At 46.7% G+C, this 25,972-nt stretch overlaps 2 protein-coding genes across 52 annotated transcripts in view; one reads left to right on the forward strand and one right to left on the reverse strand.

Annotated features, from left to right (window-relative positions):
* LOC125887903 (pleckstrin homology domain-containing family A member 7-like) overlaps nucleotides 1-25,972 on the reverse strand; it is a 222,073-nt gene that overhangs the window by 126,337 nt on the left and 69,764 nt on the right. The gene's annotated exons all lie outside the window — the stretch shown is intronic.
* LOC125887907 (putative protein CRIPAK) lies at nucleotides 14,957-18,592 on the forward strand. 2 transcript variants are annotated; one of them, XM_049575018.1, is made up of 2 exons: nucleotides 14,957-15,722; nucleotides 17,342-18,592. In XM_049575018.1, exon 2 carries the CDS (start codon nucleotides 17,428-17,430, stop codon nucleotides 18,517-18,519), a length of 1,092 nt encoding a protein of 363 aa, XP_049430975.1. In that variant the 5' UTR covers nucleotides 14,957-15,722; nucleotides 17,342-17,427; the 3' UTR covers nucleotides 18,520-18,592. The 2 variants fall into 2 exon arrangements, with proteins under 2 accessions (XP_049430975.1, XP_049430976.1); XM_049575019.1 differs by lacking the exon at nucleotides 14,957-15,722 and adding an exon at nucleotides 16,274-16,307.

The following is a 25,972-nucleotide window of genomic DNA, read 5'->3' on the forward strand; positions in this document are numbered from 1 at the left end:
GAACAAAGGAACGTTCAGAGGGACGTTCAGAGGGACGTTCAGGGGGACGAACAGGGGGACGAACAAAGGAACGTTCAGAGGGACGTTCAGGGGGACGTTCAGAGGGACGTTCAGGGGGACGTTCAGAGGAACATTCAGGAGGACATTCAGAGGGACGTTCAGGGGGACGAACAAAGGAACGTTCAGGGGGACATTCAGGGGAACATTCAGGGGGACATTCAGAGGGACGTTCAGGGGGACGAACAAAGGAACGTTCAGGGGGACAGTCAGGCGAACATTCAGCTGGACATACAGAGGGACGTTCAGGGGGACATTCAAAGGAACGTTCAGGGGGACATTCAGGGGAACATTCAGGGGGACATTCAGAGGGACGTTCAGGGGGACGAACAGGGGGACATTCAGCAGGATGTTCAGGGGGATGTTCAGAGGAACACTCAGGGGGACGTTCAGAGGGACGTTCAGGGGGACGTTCAGCGGGACGTTCAGAGGGATGTTCAGGGGGACGTTCAGGGGGATGTTCAGGGGGACGTTCAGGGGAACATTCAGGAAGACATTCAGAGGGACGTTCGGGGGGACGAGCAGGGGGACGTTCAGGGGGATGTTCAGGGGGACATTCAGGGGAATATTCAGGGGGACATTCAGAGGGACGTTCAGGGGGACGTTCAGGGGGACGTTCAGGGGAACATTCAGGAGGACATTCAGAGGGACGTTCAGAGGGACGAACAGGGGGACGAACAGGGGGACGAACAAAGGAGGGACGTTCAGGGGAACATTCAGGAGGACATTCAGAGGGACGTTCAGGGGGACGAACAGGGGGACGAACAAAGGAACGTTCAGGGGGACATTCAGGGGAACATTCAGGGGGACATTCAGAGGGACGTTCAGGGGAACACTCAGGGGGACGTTCAGGGGGACATTCAGAGGGACGTTCAGGGGGACGTTCAGAGGAACACTCGGGGACGTTCAGAGGAACACTCAGGGGGACGTTCAGGGGGACATTCAGAGGGACGTTCAGGGGGACGTTCAGAGGAACACTCGGGGACGTTCAGGGGGACATTCAGGGGACACTCAGGGAACATTCAGGAGGACATTCAGAGGGGCGAACAGGGGGACGAACAAAGGAGGGACGTTCAGGGGAACATTCAGGAGGACATTCAGAGGGACGTTCAGGGGGACGAACAGGGGGACGAACATAGGAACGTTCAGGGGGACATTCAGGGGAACATTCAGCGGGACATTCAGAGGGCCGTTCTGGGGAACACTCAGAGGGCGTTCAGGGGACATTCAGAGGGGCGTTCAGAGGGGACGTTCAGAGGAACAGCGGGGCGTTTGTTAGCAGTGAGGAGCGTCAGGGGACGCATTCAGAGGGCGTTCAGAGGGCGTTCAGGATGAGAACACTGATGGGCGTTCAGGGGGACATTCAGGGGGACATTCAGAGGGACGTTCAGGGGGACATTCAGAGGAACACTCAGGGTGGTGTTCAGAAGGACATTCAGCGGGACGTTCAGGGGGACATTCAGCGGGACGTTCAGGGGGACGTTCAGAGGGACAATCAGGGCGACGTTCAGAGGGACGTTCAGAGAGACATTCAGAGGGACAGCGTTTGTTGGCAGTGACGGAGAGTTTGTTAGCAGTGATGGAGCGTCCATTAGCAGTGATGGAGCGTTTGTTAGCAGTGACAGAGCATCCATTAGCAGTGATGGAGCATTTGTTAGCAGTGAGGGAGCGTACATTAGCAGTGATGGAAAGTTTGTTGGCAGTGATGGAGCGTTTGTTAGCAGTGATAGAGCGTTTGTTAGCAGTGATGGAGCGTTTGTTAGCAGTGAGGGAGCGTACATTAGCAGTGATGGAGCATTTGTTAGCAGTGATAGAGCGTTTGTTAGCAGTGATGGAGCGTTTGTTAGCAGTGATGGAGCGTTTGTTAGCAGTGATGGAGCGTTTGTTAGCAGTGATGGAGCGTTTGTTAGCAGTGATGGAGCGTTTGTTAGCAGTGAGGGGCCGTCCATTAGCAGTGATGGAGCATTTGTTAGCAGTGAGGGAGCGTTTGTTAGCAGTGATGGAGCGTTTGTTAGCAGTGAGGGAGCGTCCATTAGCAGTGATGGAGCGTTTGTTGGCAGTGATGGAGCGTTTGTTAGCAGTGATGGAGCGTTTGTTAGCAGTGAGGGAGTGTCCATTAGCAGTGATGGAGTGTTTGTTAGCAGTGAGGGAGTGTCCATTAGCAGTGATGGAGTGTTTGTTAGCAGTGAGGGAGTGTCCATTAGCAGTGATGGAGCGTCCATTAGCAGTGACGGAGAGTTTGTTAGCAGTGAGGGAGCGTCCATTAGCAGTGATAGAGCGTTTGTTAGCAGTGATGGAGCGTTTGTTAGCAGTGAGGGAGCGTCCATTAGCAGTGATGGAGTGTTTGTTAGCAGTGATGGAGCGTTTGTTAGCAGTGAGGGAGCGTTTGTTAGCAGTGAGGGAGTGTCCATTAGCGTGGTGTGATGACGTGATGATGCAATGACGTGGTGTGATGACGTGATGATGCAATGACATGATGACGTGATGGTGTGATGATGTGATGATGCAATGACGTAATGGTGTGATGATGCAATGACGTGATGGTGTGATGACGTGATGTGAGACTCAGGATGACTGACACTCTGGTTCTGTGCTCAGTGAGTAACGCTGACTGTTACTGTCAGCTGACGTGAACGATTCACTGCAGTTCAAACACACAACGTTGACATTTCTCCGTAAACTGATCAATGTGCCACAGTCACCATGAAACCATGCCCCCTCTGACTGATGTCTCTGTGTCTCTTAAATCCGACAGACAGCGGTCTGTGTGTCATTTGCCGCCCTGTGCAGGTCTGTGTTGTAACAGATGTGTGTCTTCAGTGATTTGGAGGGGAGTGGGCGGAGCCTCAGTCAAAGGTCACGTCTATTTAAAGACTCTTTCATTTGAAATGTGTTTGAAGTGCAGTGGGGGGGACACAGCAAGGTCATCACCATTCAGAGCACACCGGACACGTTTAACAGTGTGTGTGTGTGTGTGTGTGTGTGTGTGTTCATGGTATGAGGCACGGAGGGACAGACAGATGCATGTACAGGAAGTGTGTGTGTGTGAGTGTTTCAGAAAATGTCAGGCGGCTGTGTGTCTGTGTGTTTGTGTGTCACAGTAAATTAAATGTTACTGTGCGTTAAAAAGCTTCTTTCAAATGAACTCACAGTAAAAGTACGTCTGAACAACGTTAGCTCTGTTTCCATCCAAAAGTGATTTGAATCACTGGGAAATGCGCATTAAAAGAAACACGAATCCTGTGTGTTTCCATTAAATGTACGGACTTTGGTGAAAATTACAAACTTGTGCGAGTTTTCCGCAGAACCGGAAACAAAACATGTCTCGCATTCTTCTTCTTCTACGTTTTCTGGCAGTTGGCAACCAGCTTATAAATGCATTACTGCCTTCCCGACCCGGAGTGTGGATATCACCATGGAGAGGGGTGCGCTACATCAGACTTAATTTGAACATAACTGTTTCCACCTCCCGTTTTGCAAATCAACATTTTTTCAAAATCAACCAAAACCTGGCTAAAGCAAGCGTATTTTAGTTTGTGCGAATCAGGGGATTTTAATTCGAATTTTGGCGTTTCCATCATAATCTTCTGATGCGATACTTCTAGATGCGCATCTAAACAGGCTGATGGAAACATGGCCAATGACACGAGACGACACGAGACCAGAAGGTAGGAGGTTCAACAAACTCTGAATCTAACCCTGAACTCTGACTTGACTTAACCTGAGCTGGGAAACTCTGAGTATCTGGTTCCAGAACAGCTGATTTGAATTAGTTTAATCAACTCTGAGTAGGTACACCTTGAGTTAAGCACGTGCACAACCACAATAAAAAGCCATCATCAGTGGAGCCCCGATACCTCGAGTCACCATGGCAACTGGAGAGAAAAAGCGATCAACTTATTTTACACCTGTGGACTTGGAGGTGCTCATGAATGCCTACAGCGAATATGAGCATATATTTCATAAACAAAGTAACAGCACTAAAGCTGCCAAGGAGAGAGAGGCAGCATGGGAGAAAACTGCTGCCCAAGTCAACACGTACGTTTGAATGCACCAGTTCATTAATTTAACATTTAACCACGCTTAATTAAAATCGTAGCTTACAGATGAAAAAGTGGTTTTGAATAAAATCTGATTTTCATGTAGGTTCAGTCTCACAAGGGAAACACACTTGGAAGCAGTTTAAAATGAAATATAAAAACATCATTCAAACAGGTAAGGCTATGTCATTATGTACTGTAGGGCACTAGTAATTTAAACCCCTCAAAATACTGTTTCAGCTTGTGTGTCCTCTTGCCTAATATCCTGCTGAGTAACATTTGAGTTCTACTCAGCCAACAGAAAGAAGGCAGAGGCCGCAAAACATCACCAATATCATATAAAAAGCTACCATTCACAAAAAACATTTGCTCTGATGAGAGCGCACGTCTGTGGTGTGTCACATTTGATATGTTTGGCCGGTAAATGATTGAGTCTAATGAAAAACAGTACGGTTCAAACAGATATTCACTGGGGAAATCTAAACGGGGTCTGGAGATCCTCTCCCAGCATAAAGCATTATGAATTAATTCTGCCTACATACGAACAACCCATGTGTGTCTGCCAGCTTGCTTCAGGCTCAGCAGTAGGGAGGAGACAGGGTGAACTCAGGGTTTCTTATAGAAAAGCTGCCAGCGAGCAGGTTAGGTTCACAGAGTCAGTTGCCAGAGTTTGACTTACCTCTCTGTCTCAAACTGAAAACCCAGAGTTTCCTTTATTTCAGGATTAACATACTCAGAGTTTTCACTAAACCCACTTTCTGGAATACCCCCCGTTCACATCTAGCAGCAGACGAGTCACAACAAACCAATTAAAATTACAACAAGAAGCCAAACAACCTGTCTCGTCTTGTCTCGACTTATCTTGTCTTTTCTCCTCCCGTCAGATCAAGCAAATACTGCAGAGGAGCTGCTCTCTGACAAAACTCAAATAAACGAGCCGTTTGTAAAGACTGTAATTTAGAAACTATTGAAGAGAGCTGCAACCAGCACACACACACACACACACATACACACACACACACACACACACACACACGTTTAAAGGTTTGAATCAAACTATCAAACTCCCGTCACTGAGTTGGTGCAGCTGCTGCGGGGGGGGGGGGGGGGGCTGCATCGTGCATCGAGCGTGTATCGTGCTGCAGGTTGTTGTGTTTTATTCATTATTCATTCATTAACAAATGAGTTGTTCTGCTTTGTGACACAGACACGTCTCCTGAACTCTTTACATCTGATTTTTTCTCTCTTAAATATACTTTATGTTTATAAAACCTTAATGTAACCTTTATTTAACCTTTGTTTAACCTTAATTTGACCAAGAAGTCACACTGAGATTAAAAACTACGACTGAGACTGAGCCAAGACAGACCATAACAATACCAGATCACAACAGGTCTGTTAAATAACGGCAGAAATATTTAATCTAGAGTTTGTTTGTTAAATGACGCAGCTGCAAGGAGCGGCGACCACTTCCTGTATTCTGAGTTTAAAATCATTTACAGAGATCAGAGTTTGAACTTGGTCTGTGGATCGGTCAGGGACCTGCGGTGAAACAGGCTTCACTTTGTCTGAATCTGAAAAACTTGTGCACAGTGGACGACAATGGTTTTGGTTCTGCAGCAGAAAGACTCAGGGAGTTTTTCACAGGCGTCTGCAGGGAGGGTTTGTTTGTTTTATTCACTGGATGTTAGTTTAGGGAGTGATTTGATGTGCGGCTGAGTTTTCTATGAGCGGAGTATTTTAAATGTCAGTGTCACGTCACGTTCGGGTAACTTTGGGAAGTTAAAATCATGACAGTGATTAATATTTGATTGACTGTGCAGCCGTAGATTTACATAACAACATTTAGTCCCCACCTCTCAGCTGATCTCCTGCAGCACAGCAGGCTCCACACGTAAAAATCTGAATATACAAATATTACTGTAGATTAGAAACAGATCAACAGTTTCACAATGATCAGAAATAAAACTCAAAATTTCTACATAAAAAAAAAAAAATTTTTGGTTAAGCTAAAAGCTGATCTGATTTCAGACGAGCAGCGTCCGACCTGAGGACCAAACAGAACAGTCAAATTAACACGTGACTGTGTGAGAAGCTCGTCGTTCAGCTGCTGCCGCGCCAGCCGCTTGTTATTTACATGACGTCATCAAATCAGAATATTTTCACTGTGACCTGTGGACTGTCTCACGTGTCCTTTATTTGGTGTTTCTGTGTCAAACTGAAGTGCTCGCTGTCCTGACCGAGACACAGCAGGTTATTAACACGCTAAGATCATACAGCACTTTGTGTCCATCGATGGAGACAGATCAGTCCAGCTGCTGTAACACGAGAGTCCATGTCCACCTAGTTCTGCCACCGCACAAATAAAACAGGAAGTATCCTCGGCATAAAGAAAACAGATTGTTATTTATTTTTGTTTACCTGTGTCCACTTGCTGCAGCTTCACTACTTTTATTCTTCTCTCCGTGTGTGTGAATGTGAATGTGGGCAAACGCTGCATGAAATGCACGCTCTTCCTGTCTGTGGGAGGAGGGAGCGCCGGCATGCTCGCTCAGTCCTATAACTGGCCAGGAGGCAGAGAGATGAACACAATCTGACCACTACACACACACACACACTCAGCCGCTGTGCTGAATTCCTTGCACGCCACCGCTGACAGTAAATTCCACCCTGGCCCAGTGAGTGTGAGGCAGTGACACATTTGGTTCAGCTCCATGTTGCTGCCACCGTCTCCTGTTCAGGTTTCACAGCCATCCAGCGGCACCCCCACCCCACAGCACCCCCTCCCAGCAACACCACCACCCCACAGCACCCCTTCCCAGCAACACCACCACCCCACAGCACCCCCTCCCAGCAACACCACCACCCACACACCCAGCAAACATCACAAACGCTGCACTGCTCCCTCCCACTCAGGCTCAGGGCTGCCCTGCTGTTTGATTTAATGACGGAGAAGAAGAGTCTGCAGAGGTTTGGTCAGGTTCGGAGGTGAAAGCAGACACATTTGCGGCTGAATGTTTCACTGAGCCCGCCGGCACCAGAATCACCGTATAATGAGGAGGATCATGAATCAGCTGTGTGTCAGGACGATAACAGAGACAATGCTGGTCTGACATCACTGATGGCGAAACGTTCACAAACTGTGACGAGCTGTCAGAGTTCAGAGGGTCGAGTTCATGTGGTCTTCCTCCTGTCTGTATACGACAGGACAAAGAGGACGACATACAGCAGTTTCCTCTGACAGGAAGTGGAGGTAAAGCAGCACAGCTACAGCCTGGCGTATGACCTCCACGCCCCAGGAGCTGATTCACGAAGCATCACTTTGCTCATTACATCATAGCCCCCCAACACCTCCAACCTGGGGCCAGTAATAACTGAGGCAGACACACCAGTGTCACTGATATCAGTGACATCACTGCCGGCGCGGCCCACACAGACACACAGACAGTCCGCACACGGACACCAATGAAACTGTGATAAACTACTGATCAACAGAATGTTTAAAGCTTCAGTGCTTTAGATTTAAATCTGATCAGAGTGTTGGATTGAATCAGCTGAAAATCAGAATGGTTGTATTCTTGTTACTTCAGAATGAGACGTTTATATCTACACAGGGAGCAGGTCCTCATCTACAGAGATCACCATGTTGCACCGCCATGTTTCTACAGCCCAAACACCAAACACTGACTCGAGATAGAGACATTCATGTTTTCACATTGGACACCGACCAAGCACCAAACAGATCAAATCTGAGTCACAAACATGATGTTTAAAGTAGGGCTGAAACGATTCCTCGAATAATTCGAGTAACTCGATTACAAAAAATGATCGAGCAATTTTCTCTGCCTCGAGGAATCGTTTAATTTTGCCAGCTCAAAGCATGGTATTTCGCCCGGACTACTTTTAATGCGGCACAACGCGCTGACGTCACGCACGTACAGGAAGACTGAAGAGGCGGCGGATATGTTTGGTTTTAACCATGAATGTAGAGGTAACGACGAAGAAGGCGACGAAAGGGACGAGAAAGGCACAAAGAAAAGGCAGAAAATGTCAAAAGTGTGGGAGCATTTCAAGCTGGACACCAAGGTGAACACTGTTGCATGTATTCACTGTAAGACAGCGCTTGCATACCACAACAGTACGTCTTCAATGCTGCAGCATCTCCACTGAAGGCACCCTGTTTACTCCGAGAGCGGAGGACCGTCACCCGAGACAAGGTAAAATTAAGTTAACGTAGCGCTAATTAATGAGATTAACGTTACTGTACCTTGCTAACATAACGTTAGCCCTGCGGAGGGCTAGGTTTCTATTCGTTATGACTACTGTCGTGTCGATGCGTGGCTAACGTGTCTTTCATACAGGCTTTATTTAATCTGTAAAAACACAGCGCTGTAGAGTGATGAGGGTGAAAAATAAAAACATAATAAAGCTAACTGGGTAGTTGTCAATTTTAGCTCAGTAGTCATTGATGGATAAAGCATCAAGTAGCACTGCTGCCTAATGTGCTCCAATACAGCAGGTATCATAATTTTATTTTGAACACTGCAAAACTCTAAATCTTATCAAGACTTTAACTTAAAATTGAACTAGCTAACTAACTTAAAATTTGCTTGACACAAATGAAAGTTCAATTGAAACACGTGGGAAAAACACCTAACCTTTTAAGTGATGTGTGTTATCAGGTGTAATGACATTTTAGATTAGAAATAAGAAAATTTCTTGGTAAGATCCTTAGTTTTTTGAGTGAAGGCAGTGAATTTGGTCAACTGGTGTAAGCTCAGGGTTTTTAAATGCACAGCCATGAACCCAACCTACTGTATTATATCATTTAGTCTTAGTAACATCAGTTAACAAATTATTATTTCTCTTCTTTTTCAGTAAATCATCACAGTCTCGCATGGACAAATTCATCTACAAAGCGCCATCATGTAGCCCTGAGCTAGCAGCTGAGCTTACAAATAGCATTTTAAACATGATAGTCACAGACATGCGCCCACTAAGCATGGTGGAGGATAGTGGTTTTAAAGCAATGGTTTCAACCTTCCACCCCAAGTACGAGCTTCCATCAAGAACTTTCTTCACAAAACAGATGGAGAAAAAGTATGAAGTCATCAAAGCCAAGATGAAGCAGGCTCTACAAGAGACCGACAGCGTTGCACTCACTACTGATATTTGGACAAGCATCTCAACGGAGGCTTATATGGGGGTGACATGCCACTATATTGGGAAGAACTGGAACATGGTGTCCCACTCCCTGACGACGATGCCCCTTGAGGAGAGACACACAGCTGCAAATATTGCAGAGTGGATTGAGGAGGTGATTGCCAAATTTGACATTCCAGCAAAGAAAATCAAGGCTGTCGTCCACGACAACGGTGCCAATGTCGTAGCAGCAGCAAAGATTTTGGAAGGAAGACACGGATGGGCATCAGTGAGATGTGCAGGACACACCCTCAACTTGGTTGTGCAAAGCTCACTGAAATTCCACCAGGCTATCTCCAAGTGTGTTGCTGCTGCGAGAAGCCTTGTCAAACACTTTAAAAAGAGTGAACTGGCATGCACCAAGTTGAAGGACAAGCAGAAACAAATGGGCTGTAAGGACAACATGCTGGTGCAAGATGTCTCCACACGCTGGAACAGCACTTATGCCATGTTGTCCAGGCTACGAACAGAGATGGCCAGTGACTGCCACACTCTCCGACCCAGCAGTGACCCAGAGAGAAACACTACCTGGACCTGAAACCTGAACAGTGGAATCTGATTGAGGAGCTGAACCAGGTCCTTGAGCCCTTTGAATCAGCCACAGTGTTTCTGAGTGGACAACACTATGTCACACTCTCTGCACTTCCACATCTTGTGCACAAACTTAAAAAGAACATACAGAGTCCAGAACTTGAGACTGCACCTGTGAGTTCATTCCAGACTCATGCAACAGAACAGGTCACAGAAAGATGGCAAGGACTACTTGAGTTTACTCCTGAATCTCCAAACATCACCCTACTTGCTGCTGCTCTGGATCCCAGGTTTCGAAAACTGAGGTTCTTGGCTGCTGAGGAAGTAGTCAAGGTCCAAAGCGCAGTACGAGCCATGGCACTTGCAGCCAAACAGCAAGTGAGGCAGCCCACTGCAAGTAAACATGGAGCAGACAGCACAGCACAGGACTCCCCACCAGCAGCACATGCCAAGACGACTACATCATTCCTTGACTCAGACTCCACCACCAGTGACGAAGAACAAGATGAGGAGCAGCAGTTACTCCAAGCTGTACATCAGGAGGTGAAGGAAATATTATTTTTTAATTTTGGCTCTTAAACAATTTTCACAATAATGATGATAGAAATGTACTACAGATAATGACCATAATACAACTGAAAGTAGTGCAAAATACTGTATAAATAAAACATTTTTAATATTATTGTTGTCACACTTATTCCACAGGTCTACATGTATTTTGGAGAACATCCCCTTTCCAAGAAGGAGAATCCACTGACTTGGTGGGAAAAGAACGCAGCACGGTATCCAACATTGGCAGAGCTGGCAAGGTCCCTGCTGTGTATTCCAGCCACATCAACGCCATCAGAGCGTCTGTTTTCAGCTGCAGGTAACATTGTATCAAAGAAGAGGGCAAGCCTCAGCCCTGAGCATGTTGATATGCTTACCTTCCTTCACTGCAATAAAGTGCTCCTTTAAAGGTTTGCACACACATGCCATGAGAGAGACAGATAACAAGGTGTGGCCCTTGCCTTGATTCTTCTGCATATTGCACTCACAACAGAAATGTGTGGAACTATTGATGCATGGACTCGTTCTAGTTCAAATGTTTTTGCCTCCTATATGCCACAAAGAATTCCAAAGGAGAAGACTGTTATGCCTGTAAATTCTGTTACTTGTAGCCAAAGTATTTTTTTTCTATTTTTATTAATGCGAAATGTTTTTGGTACTTAGAAGAATACACTAAGTTGAAAGTTATTTTATTTTACAGTTGTGTTTTATTTATTTATTATATTTATTTATTTTTTTTCTATTTTTTTTTTTTTATTCTATTTTATTTTTTCTCTGAGATGCAATTGCTGTTGACTGTTCTAAACAATGCTCATCTAAAAATAAAGGCATTGATTGTCTAAAAAAGGAAACCAATGGTTCATTATTAGGTGAAATGTCTTTTTTTCTCATGTATATTTATAATTGCTCTTTAACTAAACAAAAATATGTTTTATCCGATTACTCGATTAATCGATGGAATTTTCAGTAGAATACTCGATTACTAAAATATTCGATAGCTGCAGCCCTAGTTTAAAGTTTAAATGGTTACATGTACATCAGTCATATTCAGACGGTGACATGGTGCTTGTATCTGCAGTTCTGATGAAACTCTGATGTGTTAAAGAAAGAAAAAGATTACAGGACACACAGAGACGAGGTCTGAAGCTGAAGAGCTGAACGTTCACACGAAATATTAAAACATTCATCTTCACAATGAGTTCAGTTCAGGGAAGTGATTCAACTGTTCCAAAGATAAAGTGTAACATGATCTAACAGCTGTAACGAGAGATCAATACACAATATCAACTGCTTCAGTTTTTAATAAAGTCAAAATGAGATAATCTGTAAACATTTATTAGATCAGATTTCAGGACGTCTTTATAAATAAAGCTTTGAAAACTAAGGATGACTTCACACTGGAGGATGTTAAACTGCAGCAGACCTGTCGTACAGAGAGGCGCCTCTGAGCTCAAGGTCACAGTGACCTTCACTTTTGACCTTTGACTTTTGAACACCAAATTCTATTCAGTTCATTACTGTTGATGCCAAGTGAACGTTTGTTTTCCCTCGAGGCGTTCTTGAGATATCACGTGCATAAGAATGGGATGGACGGACAGGTGCATGGACGGATGGATGGATGGACAGACAGGTGGATGGATGGACAGACAGGTGCATGGACGGATGGATGGATGGACAGACAGGTGGATGGATGGACAGACAGGTGCATGGACGGACAGGTGCATGGACGGATGGATGGATGGACAGACAGGTGGATGGACAAACAGGTGGATGGATGGACAGACAGATGGACGGACAGGTGCATGGACGGATGGATGGATGGACAGACAAGTGGATGGACAAACAGGTGGATGGATGGACAGACAGGTGGATGGATGGACAGACAGGTGCATGGACGGACAGGTGGATGGATGGACAGACAGGTGGATGGACAAACAGGTGGATGGACGGACAGACAGATGGACGGACAGGTGCATGGACGGATGGATGGATGGATGGATGGACAGACAGGTGGATGGACGGACAGGTGCATGGACGGATGGATGGATGGATGGACAGACAGATGGACAGACAGGTGGATGAACAGACAGGTGATGGATGGACAGACAGGTGGATGGACAAACAGGTGATGGATGGACAGACAGGTGATGGATGGACAGACAGGTGGATGGACAAACAGGTGGATGGACAAACAGGTGATGGATGGACATACAGGTGATGGACGGATAGGTGGATGGACGGACAGGTGGATGGATGGACAGGTAGATGGACAGACAGGTGGATGGACAGACAGGTGGATTTCTGTCAGCGGAGTCATTTTTTTCCGAACAGCTGATTGGCCAGTGGGTGGTGCTTTTTATAGGATCAGATTCAACCCTGAACTTACCCTGCTCCGGAGCAGGATAGCCGTTCAGAGTAAGTTACCATGGTGATCTACCCTGATAAGAACTGAACCGGCTTCGTGAGACCGAAAACCCAGGGTTAACCCTGAAGTTACCTCGCTGAGACATTAATCCTGCTTCATGATACAGGCCCCAGCTCTCACCTCCATGTTGTCTCACAACACAAACACTTCACCAGCGCTGACGGTGTCTCTGTGAGACGGCCGATAAAGAGGTAAAACCTTTACATTGCTGCAGCGCCAACACATCATACAGTGACATCACATGGTGACATCACACAGTGACATATTGAGTTCTGGTGCTGTGTGATGCAGGTGCATGTCATTACACTGACATTAGTCATGTGACTGACTACTCGTTAGAAACAGTAAATGATTCCGCAGGTGGACAAAGAGTCGTCAAAAAACCATGTCAGCAAAGTTTGAAATAAAACTTAATAACGTCAGTTTGAATATTCTGATCAAAATAAACTTCCCTCGAGCGTCCCCAAAATGAACATGTAAAATGATCAGTATTCATTATCAATAACCTCTCAGCCTTCGATGGCTGAACAAGCAGTGCTCATTACTTTCAAAGAAAAAAGAAAAAAACTTTAATTTTCACGTCACGGTTGCTGCAGCAAAGAATATCTGTAAAATTCTAAATATCAAGGCTGCGTTTTTCCATCCAGTTTATTGACTGCAGCTCTCAAAGCTTCAGAGCCACCGTCTCTCAGAGATTCAAATTAATTTCAACATATCTGCAAGACATCAGTTTCTGTCACCTTCAGTTTGTTTAAACCAGTTTCCTCCTGCTGAATCTCATTTTACAAACTCTGGATTTAATCAGAGTTTTCAAGGTGAACAGTTTTCTGACGTCCTTTGAATGACAGAGGTAAAGATGGATGCAGTGTTACATGGTGCTGCTGCTGAATTAAAAGTCTGGATACTGTTGGGACAGATTACCATGAACTTTGACAGGAAGTCACGCTCACCTTCAGGATGAGTCGTAATAACCTCTGTGACTCAAGCAGCTTCATCATCAGGGTGAAATCTGTTTGTTCGTGTAAAACTAACGTTGTCCAGCTCTCAGCTGTACTTCCTGTTCACAGCTCATTAACTAATGTCTCCACACTGACGGAGACGATGCAGATGGGAAACAGATAACTGTCATGTTGTTAGCATTGTAGGTATGTTAGCATTTAGCTCAAAGCACTGTGACACTGTGCGACACCAAGCTGCCTTCATGGCTGCACATTCTTCTCGTCTTCTTATTAATCACCTGTTGAACTAAAGTTATTTCTCAATTTTTAAGTTTCTAGTTTTTTTTAAACCGTGTACATGACTAAACACTGCACTACGTCTGAGTACATTTGTATAAGGAAGCAATCGCTGCCACAAAACCAGTGACATTTTACTTGAGCTCTGACAGTCCTGTTAAAAGCTCAGACGATGTGCTGGCTGAACGAGCTGAACATTAAAACAACAATAAAACACACTGGATGTTATTTGGACTTTGGTGACGTCAGATGTCACTACAGCTGCTACTGCTGCCGAAGGTGAAAGATGTGACACATCAACATCAGGAGACGATGAGGGACTAGGCTGGGTTTTTCTGAGCTGTGTTCACAAGTTGTTTTATTTGTTGTAGATCTTTACAACCATTCACCAAAACAACAAAGCAGACATGTCTCACTGCACACACGATCCAAATCTTTATCTGAACCTGACATCTTTAGCGTGTAGGCTGTTGCTCAGAGGTTGATATTTCCCGTCGTGACAGAGATTGGAAATGTTAACATGCAGATATCAGAGGGAACGCTGGCCTGAACAACAGGATGATGGCGAGTTTAAAACCACAGTCTGCATGTGGTGAGTGAGACATTTAAAATGTGTCTTCAGTACAGAGCTGCATAAACATCAGCAGGGTGACATCTACACTCTGTGTTACTACATATTGTTACATCACAGTCACAAATGGTTAATTCTCCCACGCTGCCTGAATAAAGCCTTTCTTATTATCCAGCCCACACGCAGCAGCGTTTCCTGATCGCTCCACACAAGTCACATCACGGCTGGTTCGACACTTGTCCACACTGAAATGAGCGGTGACGTTTTGCCCCCACGCCCCCCCCCAGCGCCTGACTGCCTCTAATTATAGCCCCTCTTCAGCAGGCCGGGAGCAGAGTGCCTATTAAATGTCTTATTGCAGAGATAATGAAAATATTTTTGCATTTGCATGAACAGGAACGGCGGCGGAATGGAGCCCTGTGATTCACACGAGCATGTGGAGCAGTGAATAATGCTTGGGCTCATTACGGCAGCGACTGCACTGACTAAAAATTAGCCCTCACGCCATTTGTGCCTTCGCAGCAAATAAGATTCATTGTGAGCACATTGCAAAGCTGCTTGAGAGCGGGAGGATTTTAGGAAGCTATTTAGGGGCCACAGGATGTTGCAAAGGACGGTGTATGAACTGTATGGATTTAGAATCAGAAATCAAGTCAAACATTCTTCAGTTTCTCAGAGTTCTGTAGACAATACAGTCATCGGTGACACAAGGAAAGAGTGGACTGTGATGAGAGCGTTCTACATGAGAGCAACAGAATCAGCATAGTAACAAGACATCCCATCATTCCTGGGTGCCGTGGCCGCGGATCACCCTGATGAGGTATGGTGGAAGAAAACTGTGTCACTGCTGGAAGCTGCAGACATTCTGCCTACAGTGTGAAGGGTTAATAATATAATGTCAAACTTTATTGATCCTCGTTTGTTTGAACACTTACAGACGAGTTCTGCTGTTGCCTGATGGGAGGGCTCCCCAACAGGTGGTGCTCATACGGACGTCTAATAATGGGAGGGCTCCCCAACAGGTGGCGCTCATATGGACGTCTAATAATGGGAGGGCTCCCCAACAGGGGGCGCTCACACTGACGTCTAATGATGGGAGGGCTCCCCAACAGGTGGCGCTCACACTGACGTCTAATGATGGGAGTGCTCCCCAACAGGGGGCGCTCACACTGACGTCTAATGATGGGAGGGCTCCCCAACAGGGGGCGCTCACACTGACGTCTAATGATGGGAGTGCTCCCCAACAGGGGGCGCTCACACTGACGTCTAATGATGGGAGGGCTCCCCAGCAGGGGGCGCTCATATGGACGTCTAATAATGGGAGGGCTCCCCAACAGGGGGCGCTCACACTGACGTCTAATGATGGGAGGGCTCCCCAGCAGGGGGCGCTCATACGGACGTCTAATAATGGGAGGGCTCCCCAACAGGGGGCGCTCATACGGACGTCTAATAATGGGAGGGCTCCCCAGCAGGGGGCGTTCACACTGACGTCTAATGATGGGAGGGCTCCCCAGCAGGGGGCGCTCATACGGACGTCTAATAATGGGAGGGCTCCCCAGCAGGGGGCGTTCACACTGACGTCTAATGATGGGAGTGCTCCCCAGCAGGGGGCGCTCACACTGACGTCTAATAATGGGAGGGCTCCCCAGCAGGGGGCGTTCACACTGACGTCTAATGATGGGAGGGCTCCCCAACAGGTGGCGCTCATACGGACGTCTAATAATGGGAGGGCTCCCCAACAGGGGGCGCTCATACGGACGTCTAATAATGGGAGGGCTCCCCAGCAGGGGGCGTTCACACTGACGTCTAATGATGGGAGTGCTCCCCAACAGGGGGCGCTCACACTGACGTCTAATGATGGGAGGGCTCCCCAACAGGGGGCGCTCACACTGACGTCTAATGATGGGAGTGCTCCCCAGCAGGGTCGTTCACACTGACGTCTAATGATGGGAGGGCTCCCCAGCAGGGGGCGCTCACACTGACGTCTAATAATGGGAGGGCTCCCCAGCAGGGGGCGCTCACACTGACGTCTAATAATGGGAGGGCTCCCCAGCAGGGGGCGTTCACACTGACGTCTAATGATGGGAGGGCTCCCCAGCAGGGGGCGCTCACACTGACGTCTAATAATGGGAGGGCTCCCCAACAGGGGGCGTTCACACTGACGTCTAATAATGGGAGGGCTCCCCAACAGGGGGCGTTCACACTGACGTCTAATGATGGGAGGGCTCCCCAGCAGGGGGCGCTCACACTGACGTCTAATAATGGGAGGGCTCCCCAACAGGGGGCGTTCACACTGACGTCTAATGATGGGAGAGCTCCCCAACAGGGGGCGCTCACACTGACGTCTAATGATGGGAGAGCTCCCCAGCAGGGGGCGTTCACACTGACGTCTAATGATGGGAGAGCTCCCCAACAGGGGGCGCTCACACTGACGTCTAATAATGGGAGGGCTCCCCAACAGGGGGCGCTCACACTGACGTCTAATGATGGGAGGGCTCCCCAGCAGGGGGCGTTCACACTGACGTCTAATGATGGGAGGGCTCCCCAACAGGGGGCGCTCACACTGACGTCTAATGATGGGAGGGCTCCCCAGCAGGGGGCGCTCACACTGACGTCTAATGATGGGAGGGCTCCCCAACAGGGGGCGCTCACACTGACGTCTAATGATGGGAGTGCTCCCCAACAGGGGGCGCTCACACTGACGTCTAATGATGGGAGTGCTCCCCAACAGGGGGCGCTCACACTGACGTCTAAATCAACCGCAACTGGAGAATCAAGTCCCGCTTGTTTCCTCCCTCACTACATGTCCCTCTGTCCATGTGTCCTGTCCCTCTGTCCATGTGTCCTGTCCCTTTGTCCATGTGTCCCTCTGTCCATGTGTCCTGTCCCTCTGTCCATGTGTTCTGTCCCTTTGTCCATGTGTCCCTCTGTCCATGTGTCCTGTCCCTCTGTCCATGTGTCCTGTCCCTTTGTCCATGTTTCCTGTTTACTGTCCATGTGTCCTGTCCTTCTGTCCCTCTGTCCATGTGTCCTGTCCCTTTGTCCATGTGTCACTTTGTCCATATGTCCCTCTGTCCATGTGTCCCTCTGTCCATGTGTCCTGTCCCTCTGTCCATGTGTTCTGTCCCTTTGTCCATGTGTCCCTCTGTCCATGTGTCCTGTCCCTCTGTCCATGTGTCCTGTCCCTTTGTCCATGTTTCCTGTTTACTGTCCATGTGTCCTGTCCTTCTGTCCCTCTGTCCATGTGTCCTGTCCCTTTGTCCATGTGTCACTTTGTCCATATGTCCCTCTGTCCATGTGTCCTGTCCCTCTGTCCATGTGTCCTGTCCTTCTGTCCCTCTGTCCTGTTTACTGTCCATGTGTCCTGTCCCTCTGTCCCTCTGTCCATGTGTCCCTCTGTCCATGTGTCCTGTCCTTCTGTCCCTCTGTCCTGTTTACTGTCCATGTGTCCTGTCCCTCTGTCCCTCTGTCCATGTGTCCCTCTGTCCCTGTGTCCCGTCCTTCTGTTCCTCTATCCATGTGTTCTGTCCTTCCGTCCCTCTGTCCATGTGTCCTGTTTACTGTCCATGTGTCCTGTCCCTCTGTCCCTCTGTCCATGTGTCCTGTCCCTTTGTCCATGTGTCCTCTGTCCATGCGTCCTGTCCTTCTGTTCCTCTGTCCATGTGTCCTGTCCCTCTGTCCATGTGTCCTGTCCCTCTGTCCATGGTCCTGTCCTCTGTCCCTCTGTCCATCTGTCCTGTCCCTCTGTCCATGTGTCCTCTGTCCATGTGTCCTGTCCCTCTGTCCATGGTCCTGTCCTCTGTTCCTCTGTCCATCTGTCCTGTCCCTCTGTCCATGTGTCCTCTGTCCATGTGTCCTGTCCCTCTGTCCATGGTCCTGTCCTCTGTCCAGGTCAAAGATCACAAATAACTAAATTCAAAGTGCTTCTGGGGTCGTCATTTTGAAACAGCCACACTGATTCCATCTTGTCTGTCTCGTCCAGGACGCTCTAAAAAAAGAGATTTTTAATCAGGACATTTTTCTGTTTAAATAAAGATTAAATAAAATACATGAATAAACTCTTTTGTGAGTCACAGTTTCTGCTCTTCTCTGTCAGCTGATCATATTTTCATTGATTGCAGGAAAATCACCCTTCATGCTGTCACATGTCCTGTTTCCATCACAAACTGGATCGTGACACTGCTGCTGTCTTTGTCCTTTGTGGTCTGAACACACTTCATTTCTTACATCATTTCCTTTTGTCACGCCTCCATCCTGCTTTTATAAAACAACATTTTTTTTTTATTGTATTTTGGACAAACTGCTGCCGTTTACTTCATCTTTATTTTTCTGGTGCTGTCCCAGCTCTGTCCCCTCGCAGCAGCTCACGTCCCTCCTCAGCTCTCACCATGACAGACGGCGGGTTATAACGCAGCCCTTACACTTAATTGCGGCTCCACGGAGCAGCAGGTTCGGGATTCTTCAGCCCTGATGAGCCGTTCTGTCTGATTGTGAGTTTATATCTGAGGGATGGAGGTGTAATAGAGATGTCCATCACAACCAATCAGAGACAGCAGACCGAGTGGCGTCCAGCTCTGTTGCTACCCCCACCCCCCCCCAGCCCTCAAGAGACGGCTTCGGACATTTTGTTGCCATGGCAACTTAGAGATGAGGCCATCTTTGACTTTAAATAGGCCCCCACTCTTGTCTTTTGCAATAAATATTGCCACAGAGCAGAGAGATTTTCTGGTGGGCGGGTAAGATTAGAGTGTTTACACCTCTGCTGGAAGTGTGTGTGTGTGTGTGTGTGTGTGTGTGTGTGTGTGAGGACGACAGGAGAGCAGCTTTTACCAGGACACACAGGGACTCTGCTCAGAGACCGACAGCCTGGCATGCTAATGAAAGACAAGGCTATGCTGCATTCACATTCAAAACACTTCACCTGGTCCTGACGTCTCAGAACGACTACGTTTGTGTACGCGTCAACGAGAGTCGACTCAAAGAACAAAAATACAAACACAGACAAACAGTTTAAAGGAGCAATGAGCGAAATTCATCATTTCTAGACTGAAGGAATTAAAAAATTGCTATATGAAGAACTAGAGGTGTAATTTCATCTGGAGTATAGCATGACCTCACACACCCTCCCTCTGTGTTGATCTCCAGCCCCTTGTTTACAAGCCGGTCCGGCTGCACGTTCATGTACGTTAATGTGAACGTTCATGTCATCTTCCCTGCCTACTTCAATGATGATGGTCCCTGTAATAAATGTAATGTATTTGCTGAAATGGAGGCGAGGCTCAGTGACTACAAGAGCTGGTAGAAGCGCTCCATAGCTGTAAGTTACTCCAGTAGCCGTAGTAGCTCTAGTGCTAACTAGAGTGGGGACATTAGCATGGCAGCCAACTAGTGCTTACGCTAACAGGAAAGCAGGGAAATAGCTAAACACAGCAGAGACCGAGAGTGAGTGAAAGACATCGCTAACTGCTAAACTAAGCCAAACTAAGTTGGCTGTTCAGGTTTCATTTCCTCGCCCCTGTAGCAAGTGAATCTGCCTGTAGTGAAACCGGGGCTAACCGGTGCTTCCTCCTCAGGCTCCACTTCACTCAGCTGCCAGCACAGCCAGTTAGCCTCCACTAGCTTCCCAGCTAACGTTAGCCCCAGCTCTCCATTTGGATCCAACTGGAGCACCGAGCCCTGGTTTATTATTCAGGTTAATGTGGGAAGAAGCAGTGGGTATATCGGGCAGCTGAGTGAAGTGGAGCCTGCGGAAGAAACACTTGTCCTTATTTAAGACACGCCTCCTCTCCTCCATCACACCGGTCCTTATTTAAGCCACGCCTCCTCTCCTCCATCACACCAGTCCTTATTTAAGCCACGCCTCCTCTCAAAACGTCAGTATCTGAGGTTGTTACCTATTATAGCCTCTGATCCACCGACAGTTAAAGTTTTTTTTTTAAGTTTCAGAGTTGATGTTGTTAAATAATGGTGACCTCAGCACTGACTGAAATAACTGTGACAATGGTTTTTGCCTTGACAGCAACACAACACCGCTGAGGTGTCCGTCAGTCAAGTGGTTAAGACGAACAGCAGAAAAAAAATGTCCTGGGTTTGACTCCGGCTGACGACCTGTGTCGTCTGTGTTTCCTCTCTGTATCTCTGCTACAGTTTCTACATCAGACAGTCAAACACTGTTTATTACACTCACTCTGTAAATCCTGACATGAATCAGAACACATGTTACTGTCACCATATGGTGCGGTGGTACTGACAGCATCATTGGCAGGACAGGTGGTCCGGTACTGTAACGTCAGCGAGTCAGCAGGTCTCAGATACTGTCTGTTTACACTGAAATACAACCTTCAGATGTTTCTGTAGCTACGAGGCTTCACTGTCTACCAAACGTTTTTATGTCCGTCTCACTCACTGTGTCACTCTGTCACTCTGAATCATACTCTTTGTCGGCCTGTCTGAGAGTCCTGCTCGTGTCGTTCACACTTTGGTCCCATTCTGTCATTTGATTGGTCCGAACACAACAGTTCTCTTCAATCCTGTCGAAGCTCCAGAAACACAAACTGTTAATTTCTGACACTGTTGTTACTCAGTCATGTCCTCACTTTCCTCATCACCATCAGTGTCTGGTGATGTTCATATAAACAAACTGAGAGTTTATAGTTTAGCAGCATTTTTCTTCCTGAACTCACGAGCTCCACTCTGAAACACAAACACATCCCCACAAACACTACAAATGTTTCAGACTCATTTTTCTGTCCATTCAAAGTCGTTTGATGGATACGTATTCTTCCATGTCTACACCTGCCACATACCTTCCCCATGATTCACTCATGTTCTCCACACACAATTACAAACTAAAGCATCCATTGACACTTTGAGCCGTTCGATGAATTCTGGGCTGTGAACTTCGTCCAAAATGTTTCTGATGAAGGACTGCAGCTGCTGCTGACGTGACTGCAGAGTCAGGCCCAAATCACTCCCCAAACAATCACTGTGGGAGGAGAGGAAGAGGAGGAAGGAGGAAGCAACAGACTTGGAAATAAATCTCTAAAAATAACTGAAGGAGCAAAGCTGGTTGAAATCTGTGAGATGTTTGGTAGGGGCGGGTTTTCAATATTTGTAGTATTTTTTTTTTGTATGTTTTTAGTTTGTAAAGCGCTTTGGGGTTGCATTTTTGATGTATGAAAGGCGCTATATAAATAAAGTTTGACTGATTGATTGATTGTTTCACTCTGTGTCATTCATGACATCCATGTTTTATCCTTCAAAATAACATTTGAGGTTTTTATTTCTAAAGTCAGGTGAGTGAATTTAAAGTAAAACTAACCTCAAGTTTTACCAACAAGACAGAATGAAATCAACAGAATACAGAGTGGTGGAGAATCATAAGATGCAACCCAAATTTGAACCAACAGATTATTTCAGACGAGAAAGAAGAAAATCCCAAATAAAAAAAACAAAAACAGTTGAACCAAATCTCCAAAGGAAAACTTACTCAGATATTCATCCTTTCATCAGTGTTAGATCTGCATCGCTGGCCACTCCAGCAACATTTATCACTTCACTGAAACTTGGCTTCAAAGGCGTGAACACTTCCTCCCCCACCAGGGAAACACTGATCTGCAGCTGCATTTATTACCCATAAACTAAAAAGTTTGAGAACGCAGCAGGCAGAGAAACACAGCCACTAAAAATATCATCCCTACTTTGAATCTGCTCCATTTTTAATTTTACCGCAACAACAGCCTGAGCATACTTTTAGATCAACTGCTGCTGAAATATTAAGAGTTTGGACCTATGTCGTGAAATGTATACAATGGCACTTTATGTCTCATGAGGAGGTGGAGAGCGGAATCTGCTCTGCCCACCAACACTGAGGAGAATCACTCCGGCCCACGCTGCCCTCGCTCCCAGAGTCTGCCGAGACTCATGCCAGACAGACTTTCTTCTTGTTTGGAGTTGCCAGTGTGGGAAGTGAAATACGTGCCATGGAAATGTGTTTGGGTTGTCCCATTTGTCCTATTCAACTGTTTTCCTCCGCAGCTGATAGTTTCAGCACTTAACGCCTCGCTGCTGAGCTGAGCATACGATACGTGGCTTCACAGAATCACACACTGAAGTGCAATTATGAGTCAGAGCTTTGTTGTTACACACTCTGAAGTACAGACAAGATCAGATATGATTTTATCACTGTTCATTATAAACACTCAGTAATTAATCAATTCACCTCGATCAATAATGACAGACTTAGCTGAATCTCCAACAGGAAATCATGTTCAACAGCAACCAAAGAGACTGCTGGGTAACCAACAATAAAACTGGCACTGCCCCCAAAAAAAGGCCGCCTTCACACAGACTTCATAAAAACACCAAAGATCTTCAACAAACATCGAAATGTTTCATCAGACGATCCAATCCAGCAGAGAGGTTCTCCCATCTGGTTCTATCAGACAATCCGATCCCGTCTGGTTCTATCAGACAATCTCGTCTCATCTGGTTCTATCAGAAGATCTGATCCCATATGGTTCTATCAGACGATCCAATCCGGCAGAGAGGTTCTCCTGTCTGGTCCTATCAGACTATCTGATCCCATGTGGTTCTATCAGACGATCCGATCCAGCAGAGAGGTTCTCCCGTCTGGTTCTATCAGACGATCTGATCCCATGTGGTTCTATCAGACAATCTGATCCAGCAGAGAGGTTCTCCCATCTAGTTCTATCAGATGATCCAATCCCATCTGGTTCTATCAGATGATCCAATCCAGCAGAGAGGTTCTCCCATCTGGTTCTATCAGACAATCCGATCCCGTCTGGTTCTATCAGACAATCTCATCTCATCTGGTTCTATCAGAAGATCTGATCCCATATGGTTCTATCAGACGATCCGATCCGGTAGAGAGGTTCTCCCGTCTGGTTCTATCAGACGATCTGATCCCATGTGGTTCTATCAGACGATCCGATCCGGCAGAGAGGTTCTCCCGTCTGATTCTATCAGACGATCTGATCCCACATGGTTCTATCAGACGATACGATCCGGCAGAGAGGTTCTCCCCTCTGGTTCTATCAGACAATCCGATCCCGTCTGGTTCTGTCAGACAATCTCATCTCATCTGGTTCTATCAGAAGATCTGATCCGGCAGAGAGGTTCTCCTGTATGGTTCTATCAGACGATCTGATCCCGTCTGGTGCTATCAGACGATCTGATCCAGCAGAGAGGTTCTCCTGTCTGGTTCTATCAGACAATCCCATCCAATCTGGTTCTATCAGATGATCCAATCCAGCAGAGAGGTTCTCCTGTCTGGTTCTAGCAGAGAGGTTCTTCAGTCTGGTTCTAGCAGATGATCCGATCAAGCAGAGAGGTCCTCCCATCTGGTTCTATCAGACGATCCTATCCAGCAGAGAGGTTCTCTCCTCTGGTCCTATCAGATGATCCGGTTCAGCAGAGAAGTTCTCCCGGACAGAGACGTACCTGCTGTCTGTCTGTCCTTCCTGTTCTGATGCTAATTAAACACATCCAAACTCAGCCTCCCAAAAACTTCAGCCGGTCCCTTGGAAGCAGGCATGATGGTGGTGGCTGTGCTAAAAATAGCATCAGTCAGTGCACCACACCAACGTCCACGATCTCAGTGAAGACATGAAGTGGGGCAGCAAAGGAGTTTCCGTTTGTGATCAGCTGAGTCAGTCTGAATCAAACAGATCAAACTGTTGGACATTAAGGAAGCTGAACACCAAGGTTATTTTGCAGGACGACAGTGACTCTGTGTTCTGATGGAAACATTGACTGTAACCTGTATCTGTTAGCCCCGCCTCTTCATACAGTACAGGCCAAAAGTTTGGACACACCTTCTCATTCAATGCGTTTTCTTTATTTTCATGACTATTTACATTGTAGATTCTCACTGAAGGCATCAAAACTATGAATGAACACATGTGGAGTTATGTACTTAACAAAAAAGGTGAAATAACTGAAAACATGTTTTATATTCTAGTTTCTTCAAAATAGCCACCCTTTGCTCTGATTACTGCTTTGCACACTCTTGGCATTCTCTCCATGAGCTTCAAGAGGTAGTCACCTGAAATGGTTTTCCAACAGTCTTGAAGGAGTTCCCAGAGGTGTTTAGCACTTGTTGGCCCCTTTGCCTTCACTCTGCGGTCCAGCTCACCCCAAACCATCTCCATTGGGTTCAGGTCCGGTGACTGTGGAGGCCAGGTCATCTGCCGCAGCACTCCATCACTCTCCTTCTTGGTCAAATAGCCCTTACACAGCCTGGAGGTGTGTTTGGGGTCATTGTCCTGTTGAAAAATAAATGATCGTCCAACTAAACACAAACCGGATGGGATGGCATGTCGCTGCAGGATGCTGTGGTAGCCATGCTGGTTCAGTGTGCCTTCAATTTTGAATAAATCCCCAACAGTGTCACCAGCAAAACACCCCCACACCATCACACCTCCTCCTCCTCCATGCTTCACAGTGGGAACCAGGCATGTGGAATCCAGAACCAAAGATCTCAAATTTGGACTCATCAGACCAAAGCACAGATTTCCACTGGTCTAATGTCCATTCCTTGTGTTTCTTGGCCCAAACAAATCTCTTCTGCTTGTTGCCTCTCCTTAGCAGTGGTTTCCTAGCAGCTATTTGACCATGAAGGCCTGATTCGCGCAGTCTCCTCTTAACAGTTGTTCTAGAGATGGGTCTGCTGCTAGAACTCTGTGTGGCATTCATCTGGTCTCTGATCTGAGCTGCTGTTAACTTGCGATTTCTGAGGCTGGTGACTCGGATGAACTTATCCTCAGAAGCAGAGGTGACTCTTGGTCTTCCTTTCCTGGGTCGGTCCTCATGTGTGCCAGTTTCGTTGTTCGTCGCGCTTGATGGTTTTTGCGACTCCACTTGGGGACACATTTAAAGTTTTTGCAATTTTCTGGACTGACTGACCTTCATTTCTTAAAGTAATGATGGCCACTCGTTTTTCTTTAGTTAGCTGATTGGTTCTTGCCATAATATGAATTTTAACAGTTGTCCAATAGGGCTGTCGGCTGTGTATTAACCTGACTTCTGCACAACACAACTGATGGTCCCAACCCCATTGATAAAGCAAGAAATTCCACTAATTAACCCTGATAAGGCACACCTGTGAAGTGGAAACCATTTCAGGTGACTACCTCTTGAAGCTCATGGAGAGAATGCCAAGAGTGTGCAAAGCAGTAATCAGAGCAAAGGGTGGCTATTTTGAAGAAACTAGAATATAAAACATGTTTTCAGTTATTTCATCTTTTTTTGTTAAGTACATAACTCCACATGTGTTCATTCATAGTTCTGATGCCTTCAGTGAGAATCTACAATGTAAATAGTCATGAAAATAAAGAAAACG

This window comes from Epinephelus fuscoguttatus, linkage group LG4 (genome assembly GCF_011397635.1).
Source record: "Epinephelus fuscoguttatus linkage group LG4, E.fuscoguttatus.final_Chr_v1".
NCBI lineage: Eukaryota > Metazoa > Chordata > Actinopteri > Perciformes > Serranidae > Epinephelus > Epinephelus fuscoguttatus.

Bases quoted from the DNA above. Each gene is read 5' to 3' on its own strand.
- LOC125887907 (XM_049575018.1), top strand. From the start codon at position 17,428: ATGTGTCCTGTCCCTCTGTCCATGTGTCCTGTCCCTTTGTCCATGTGT.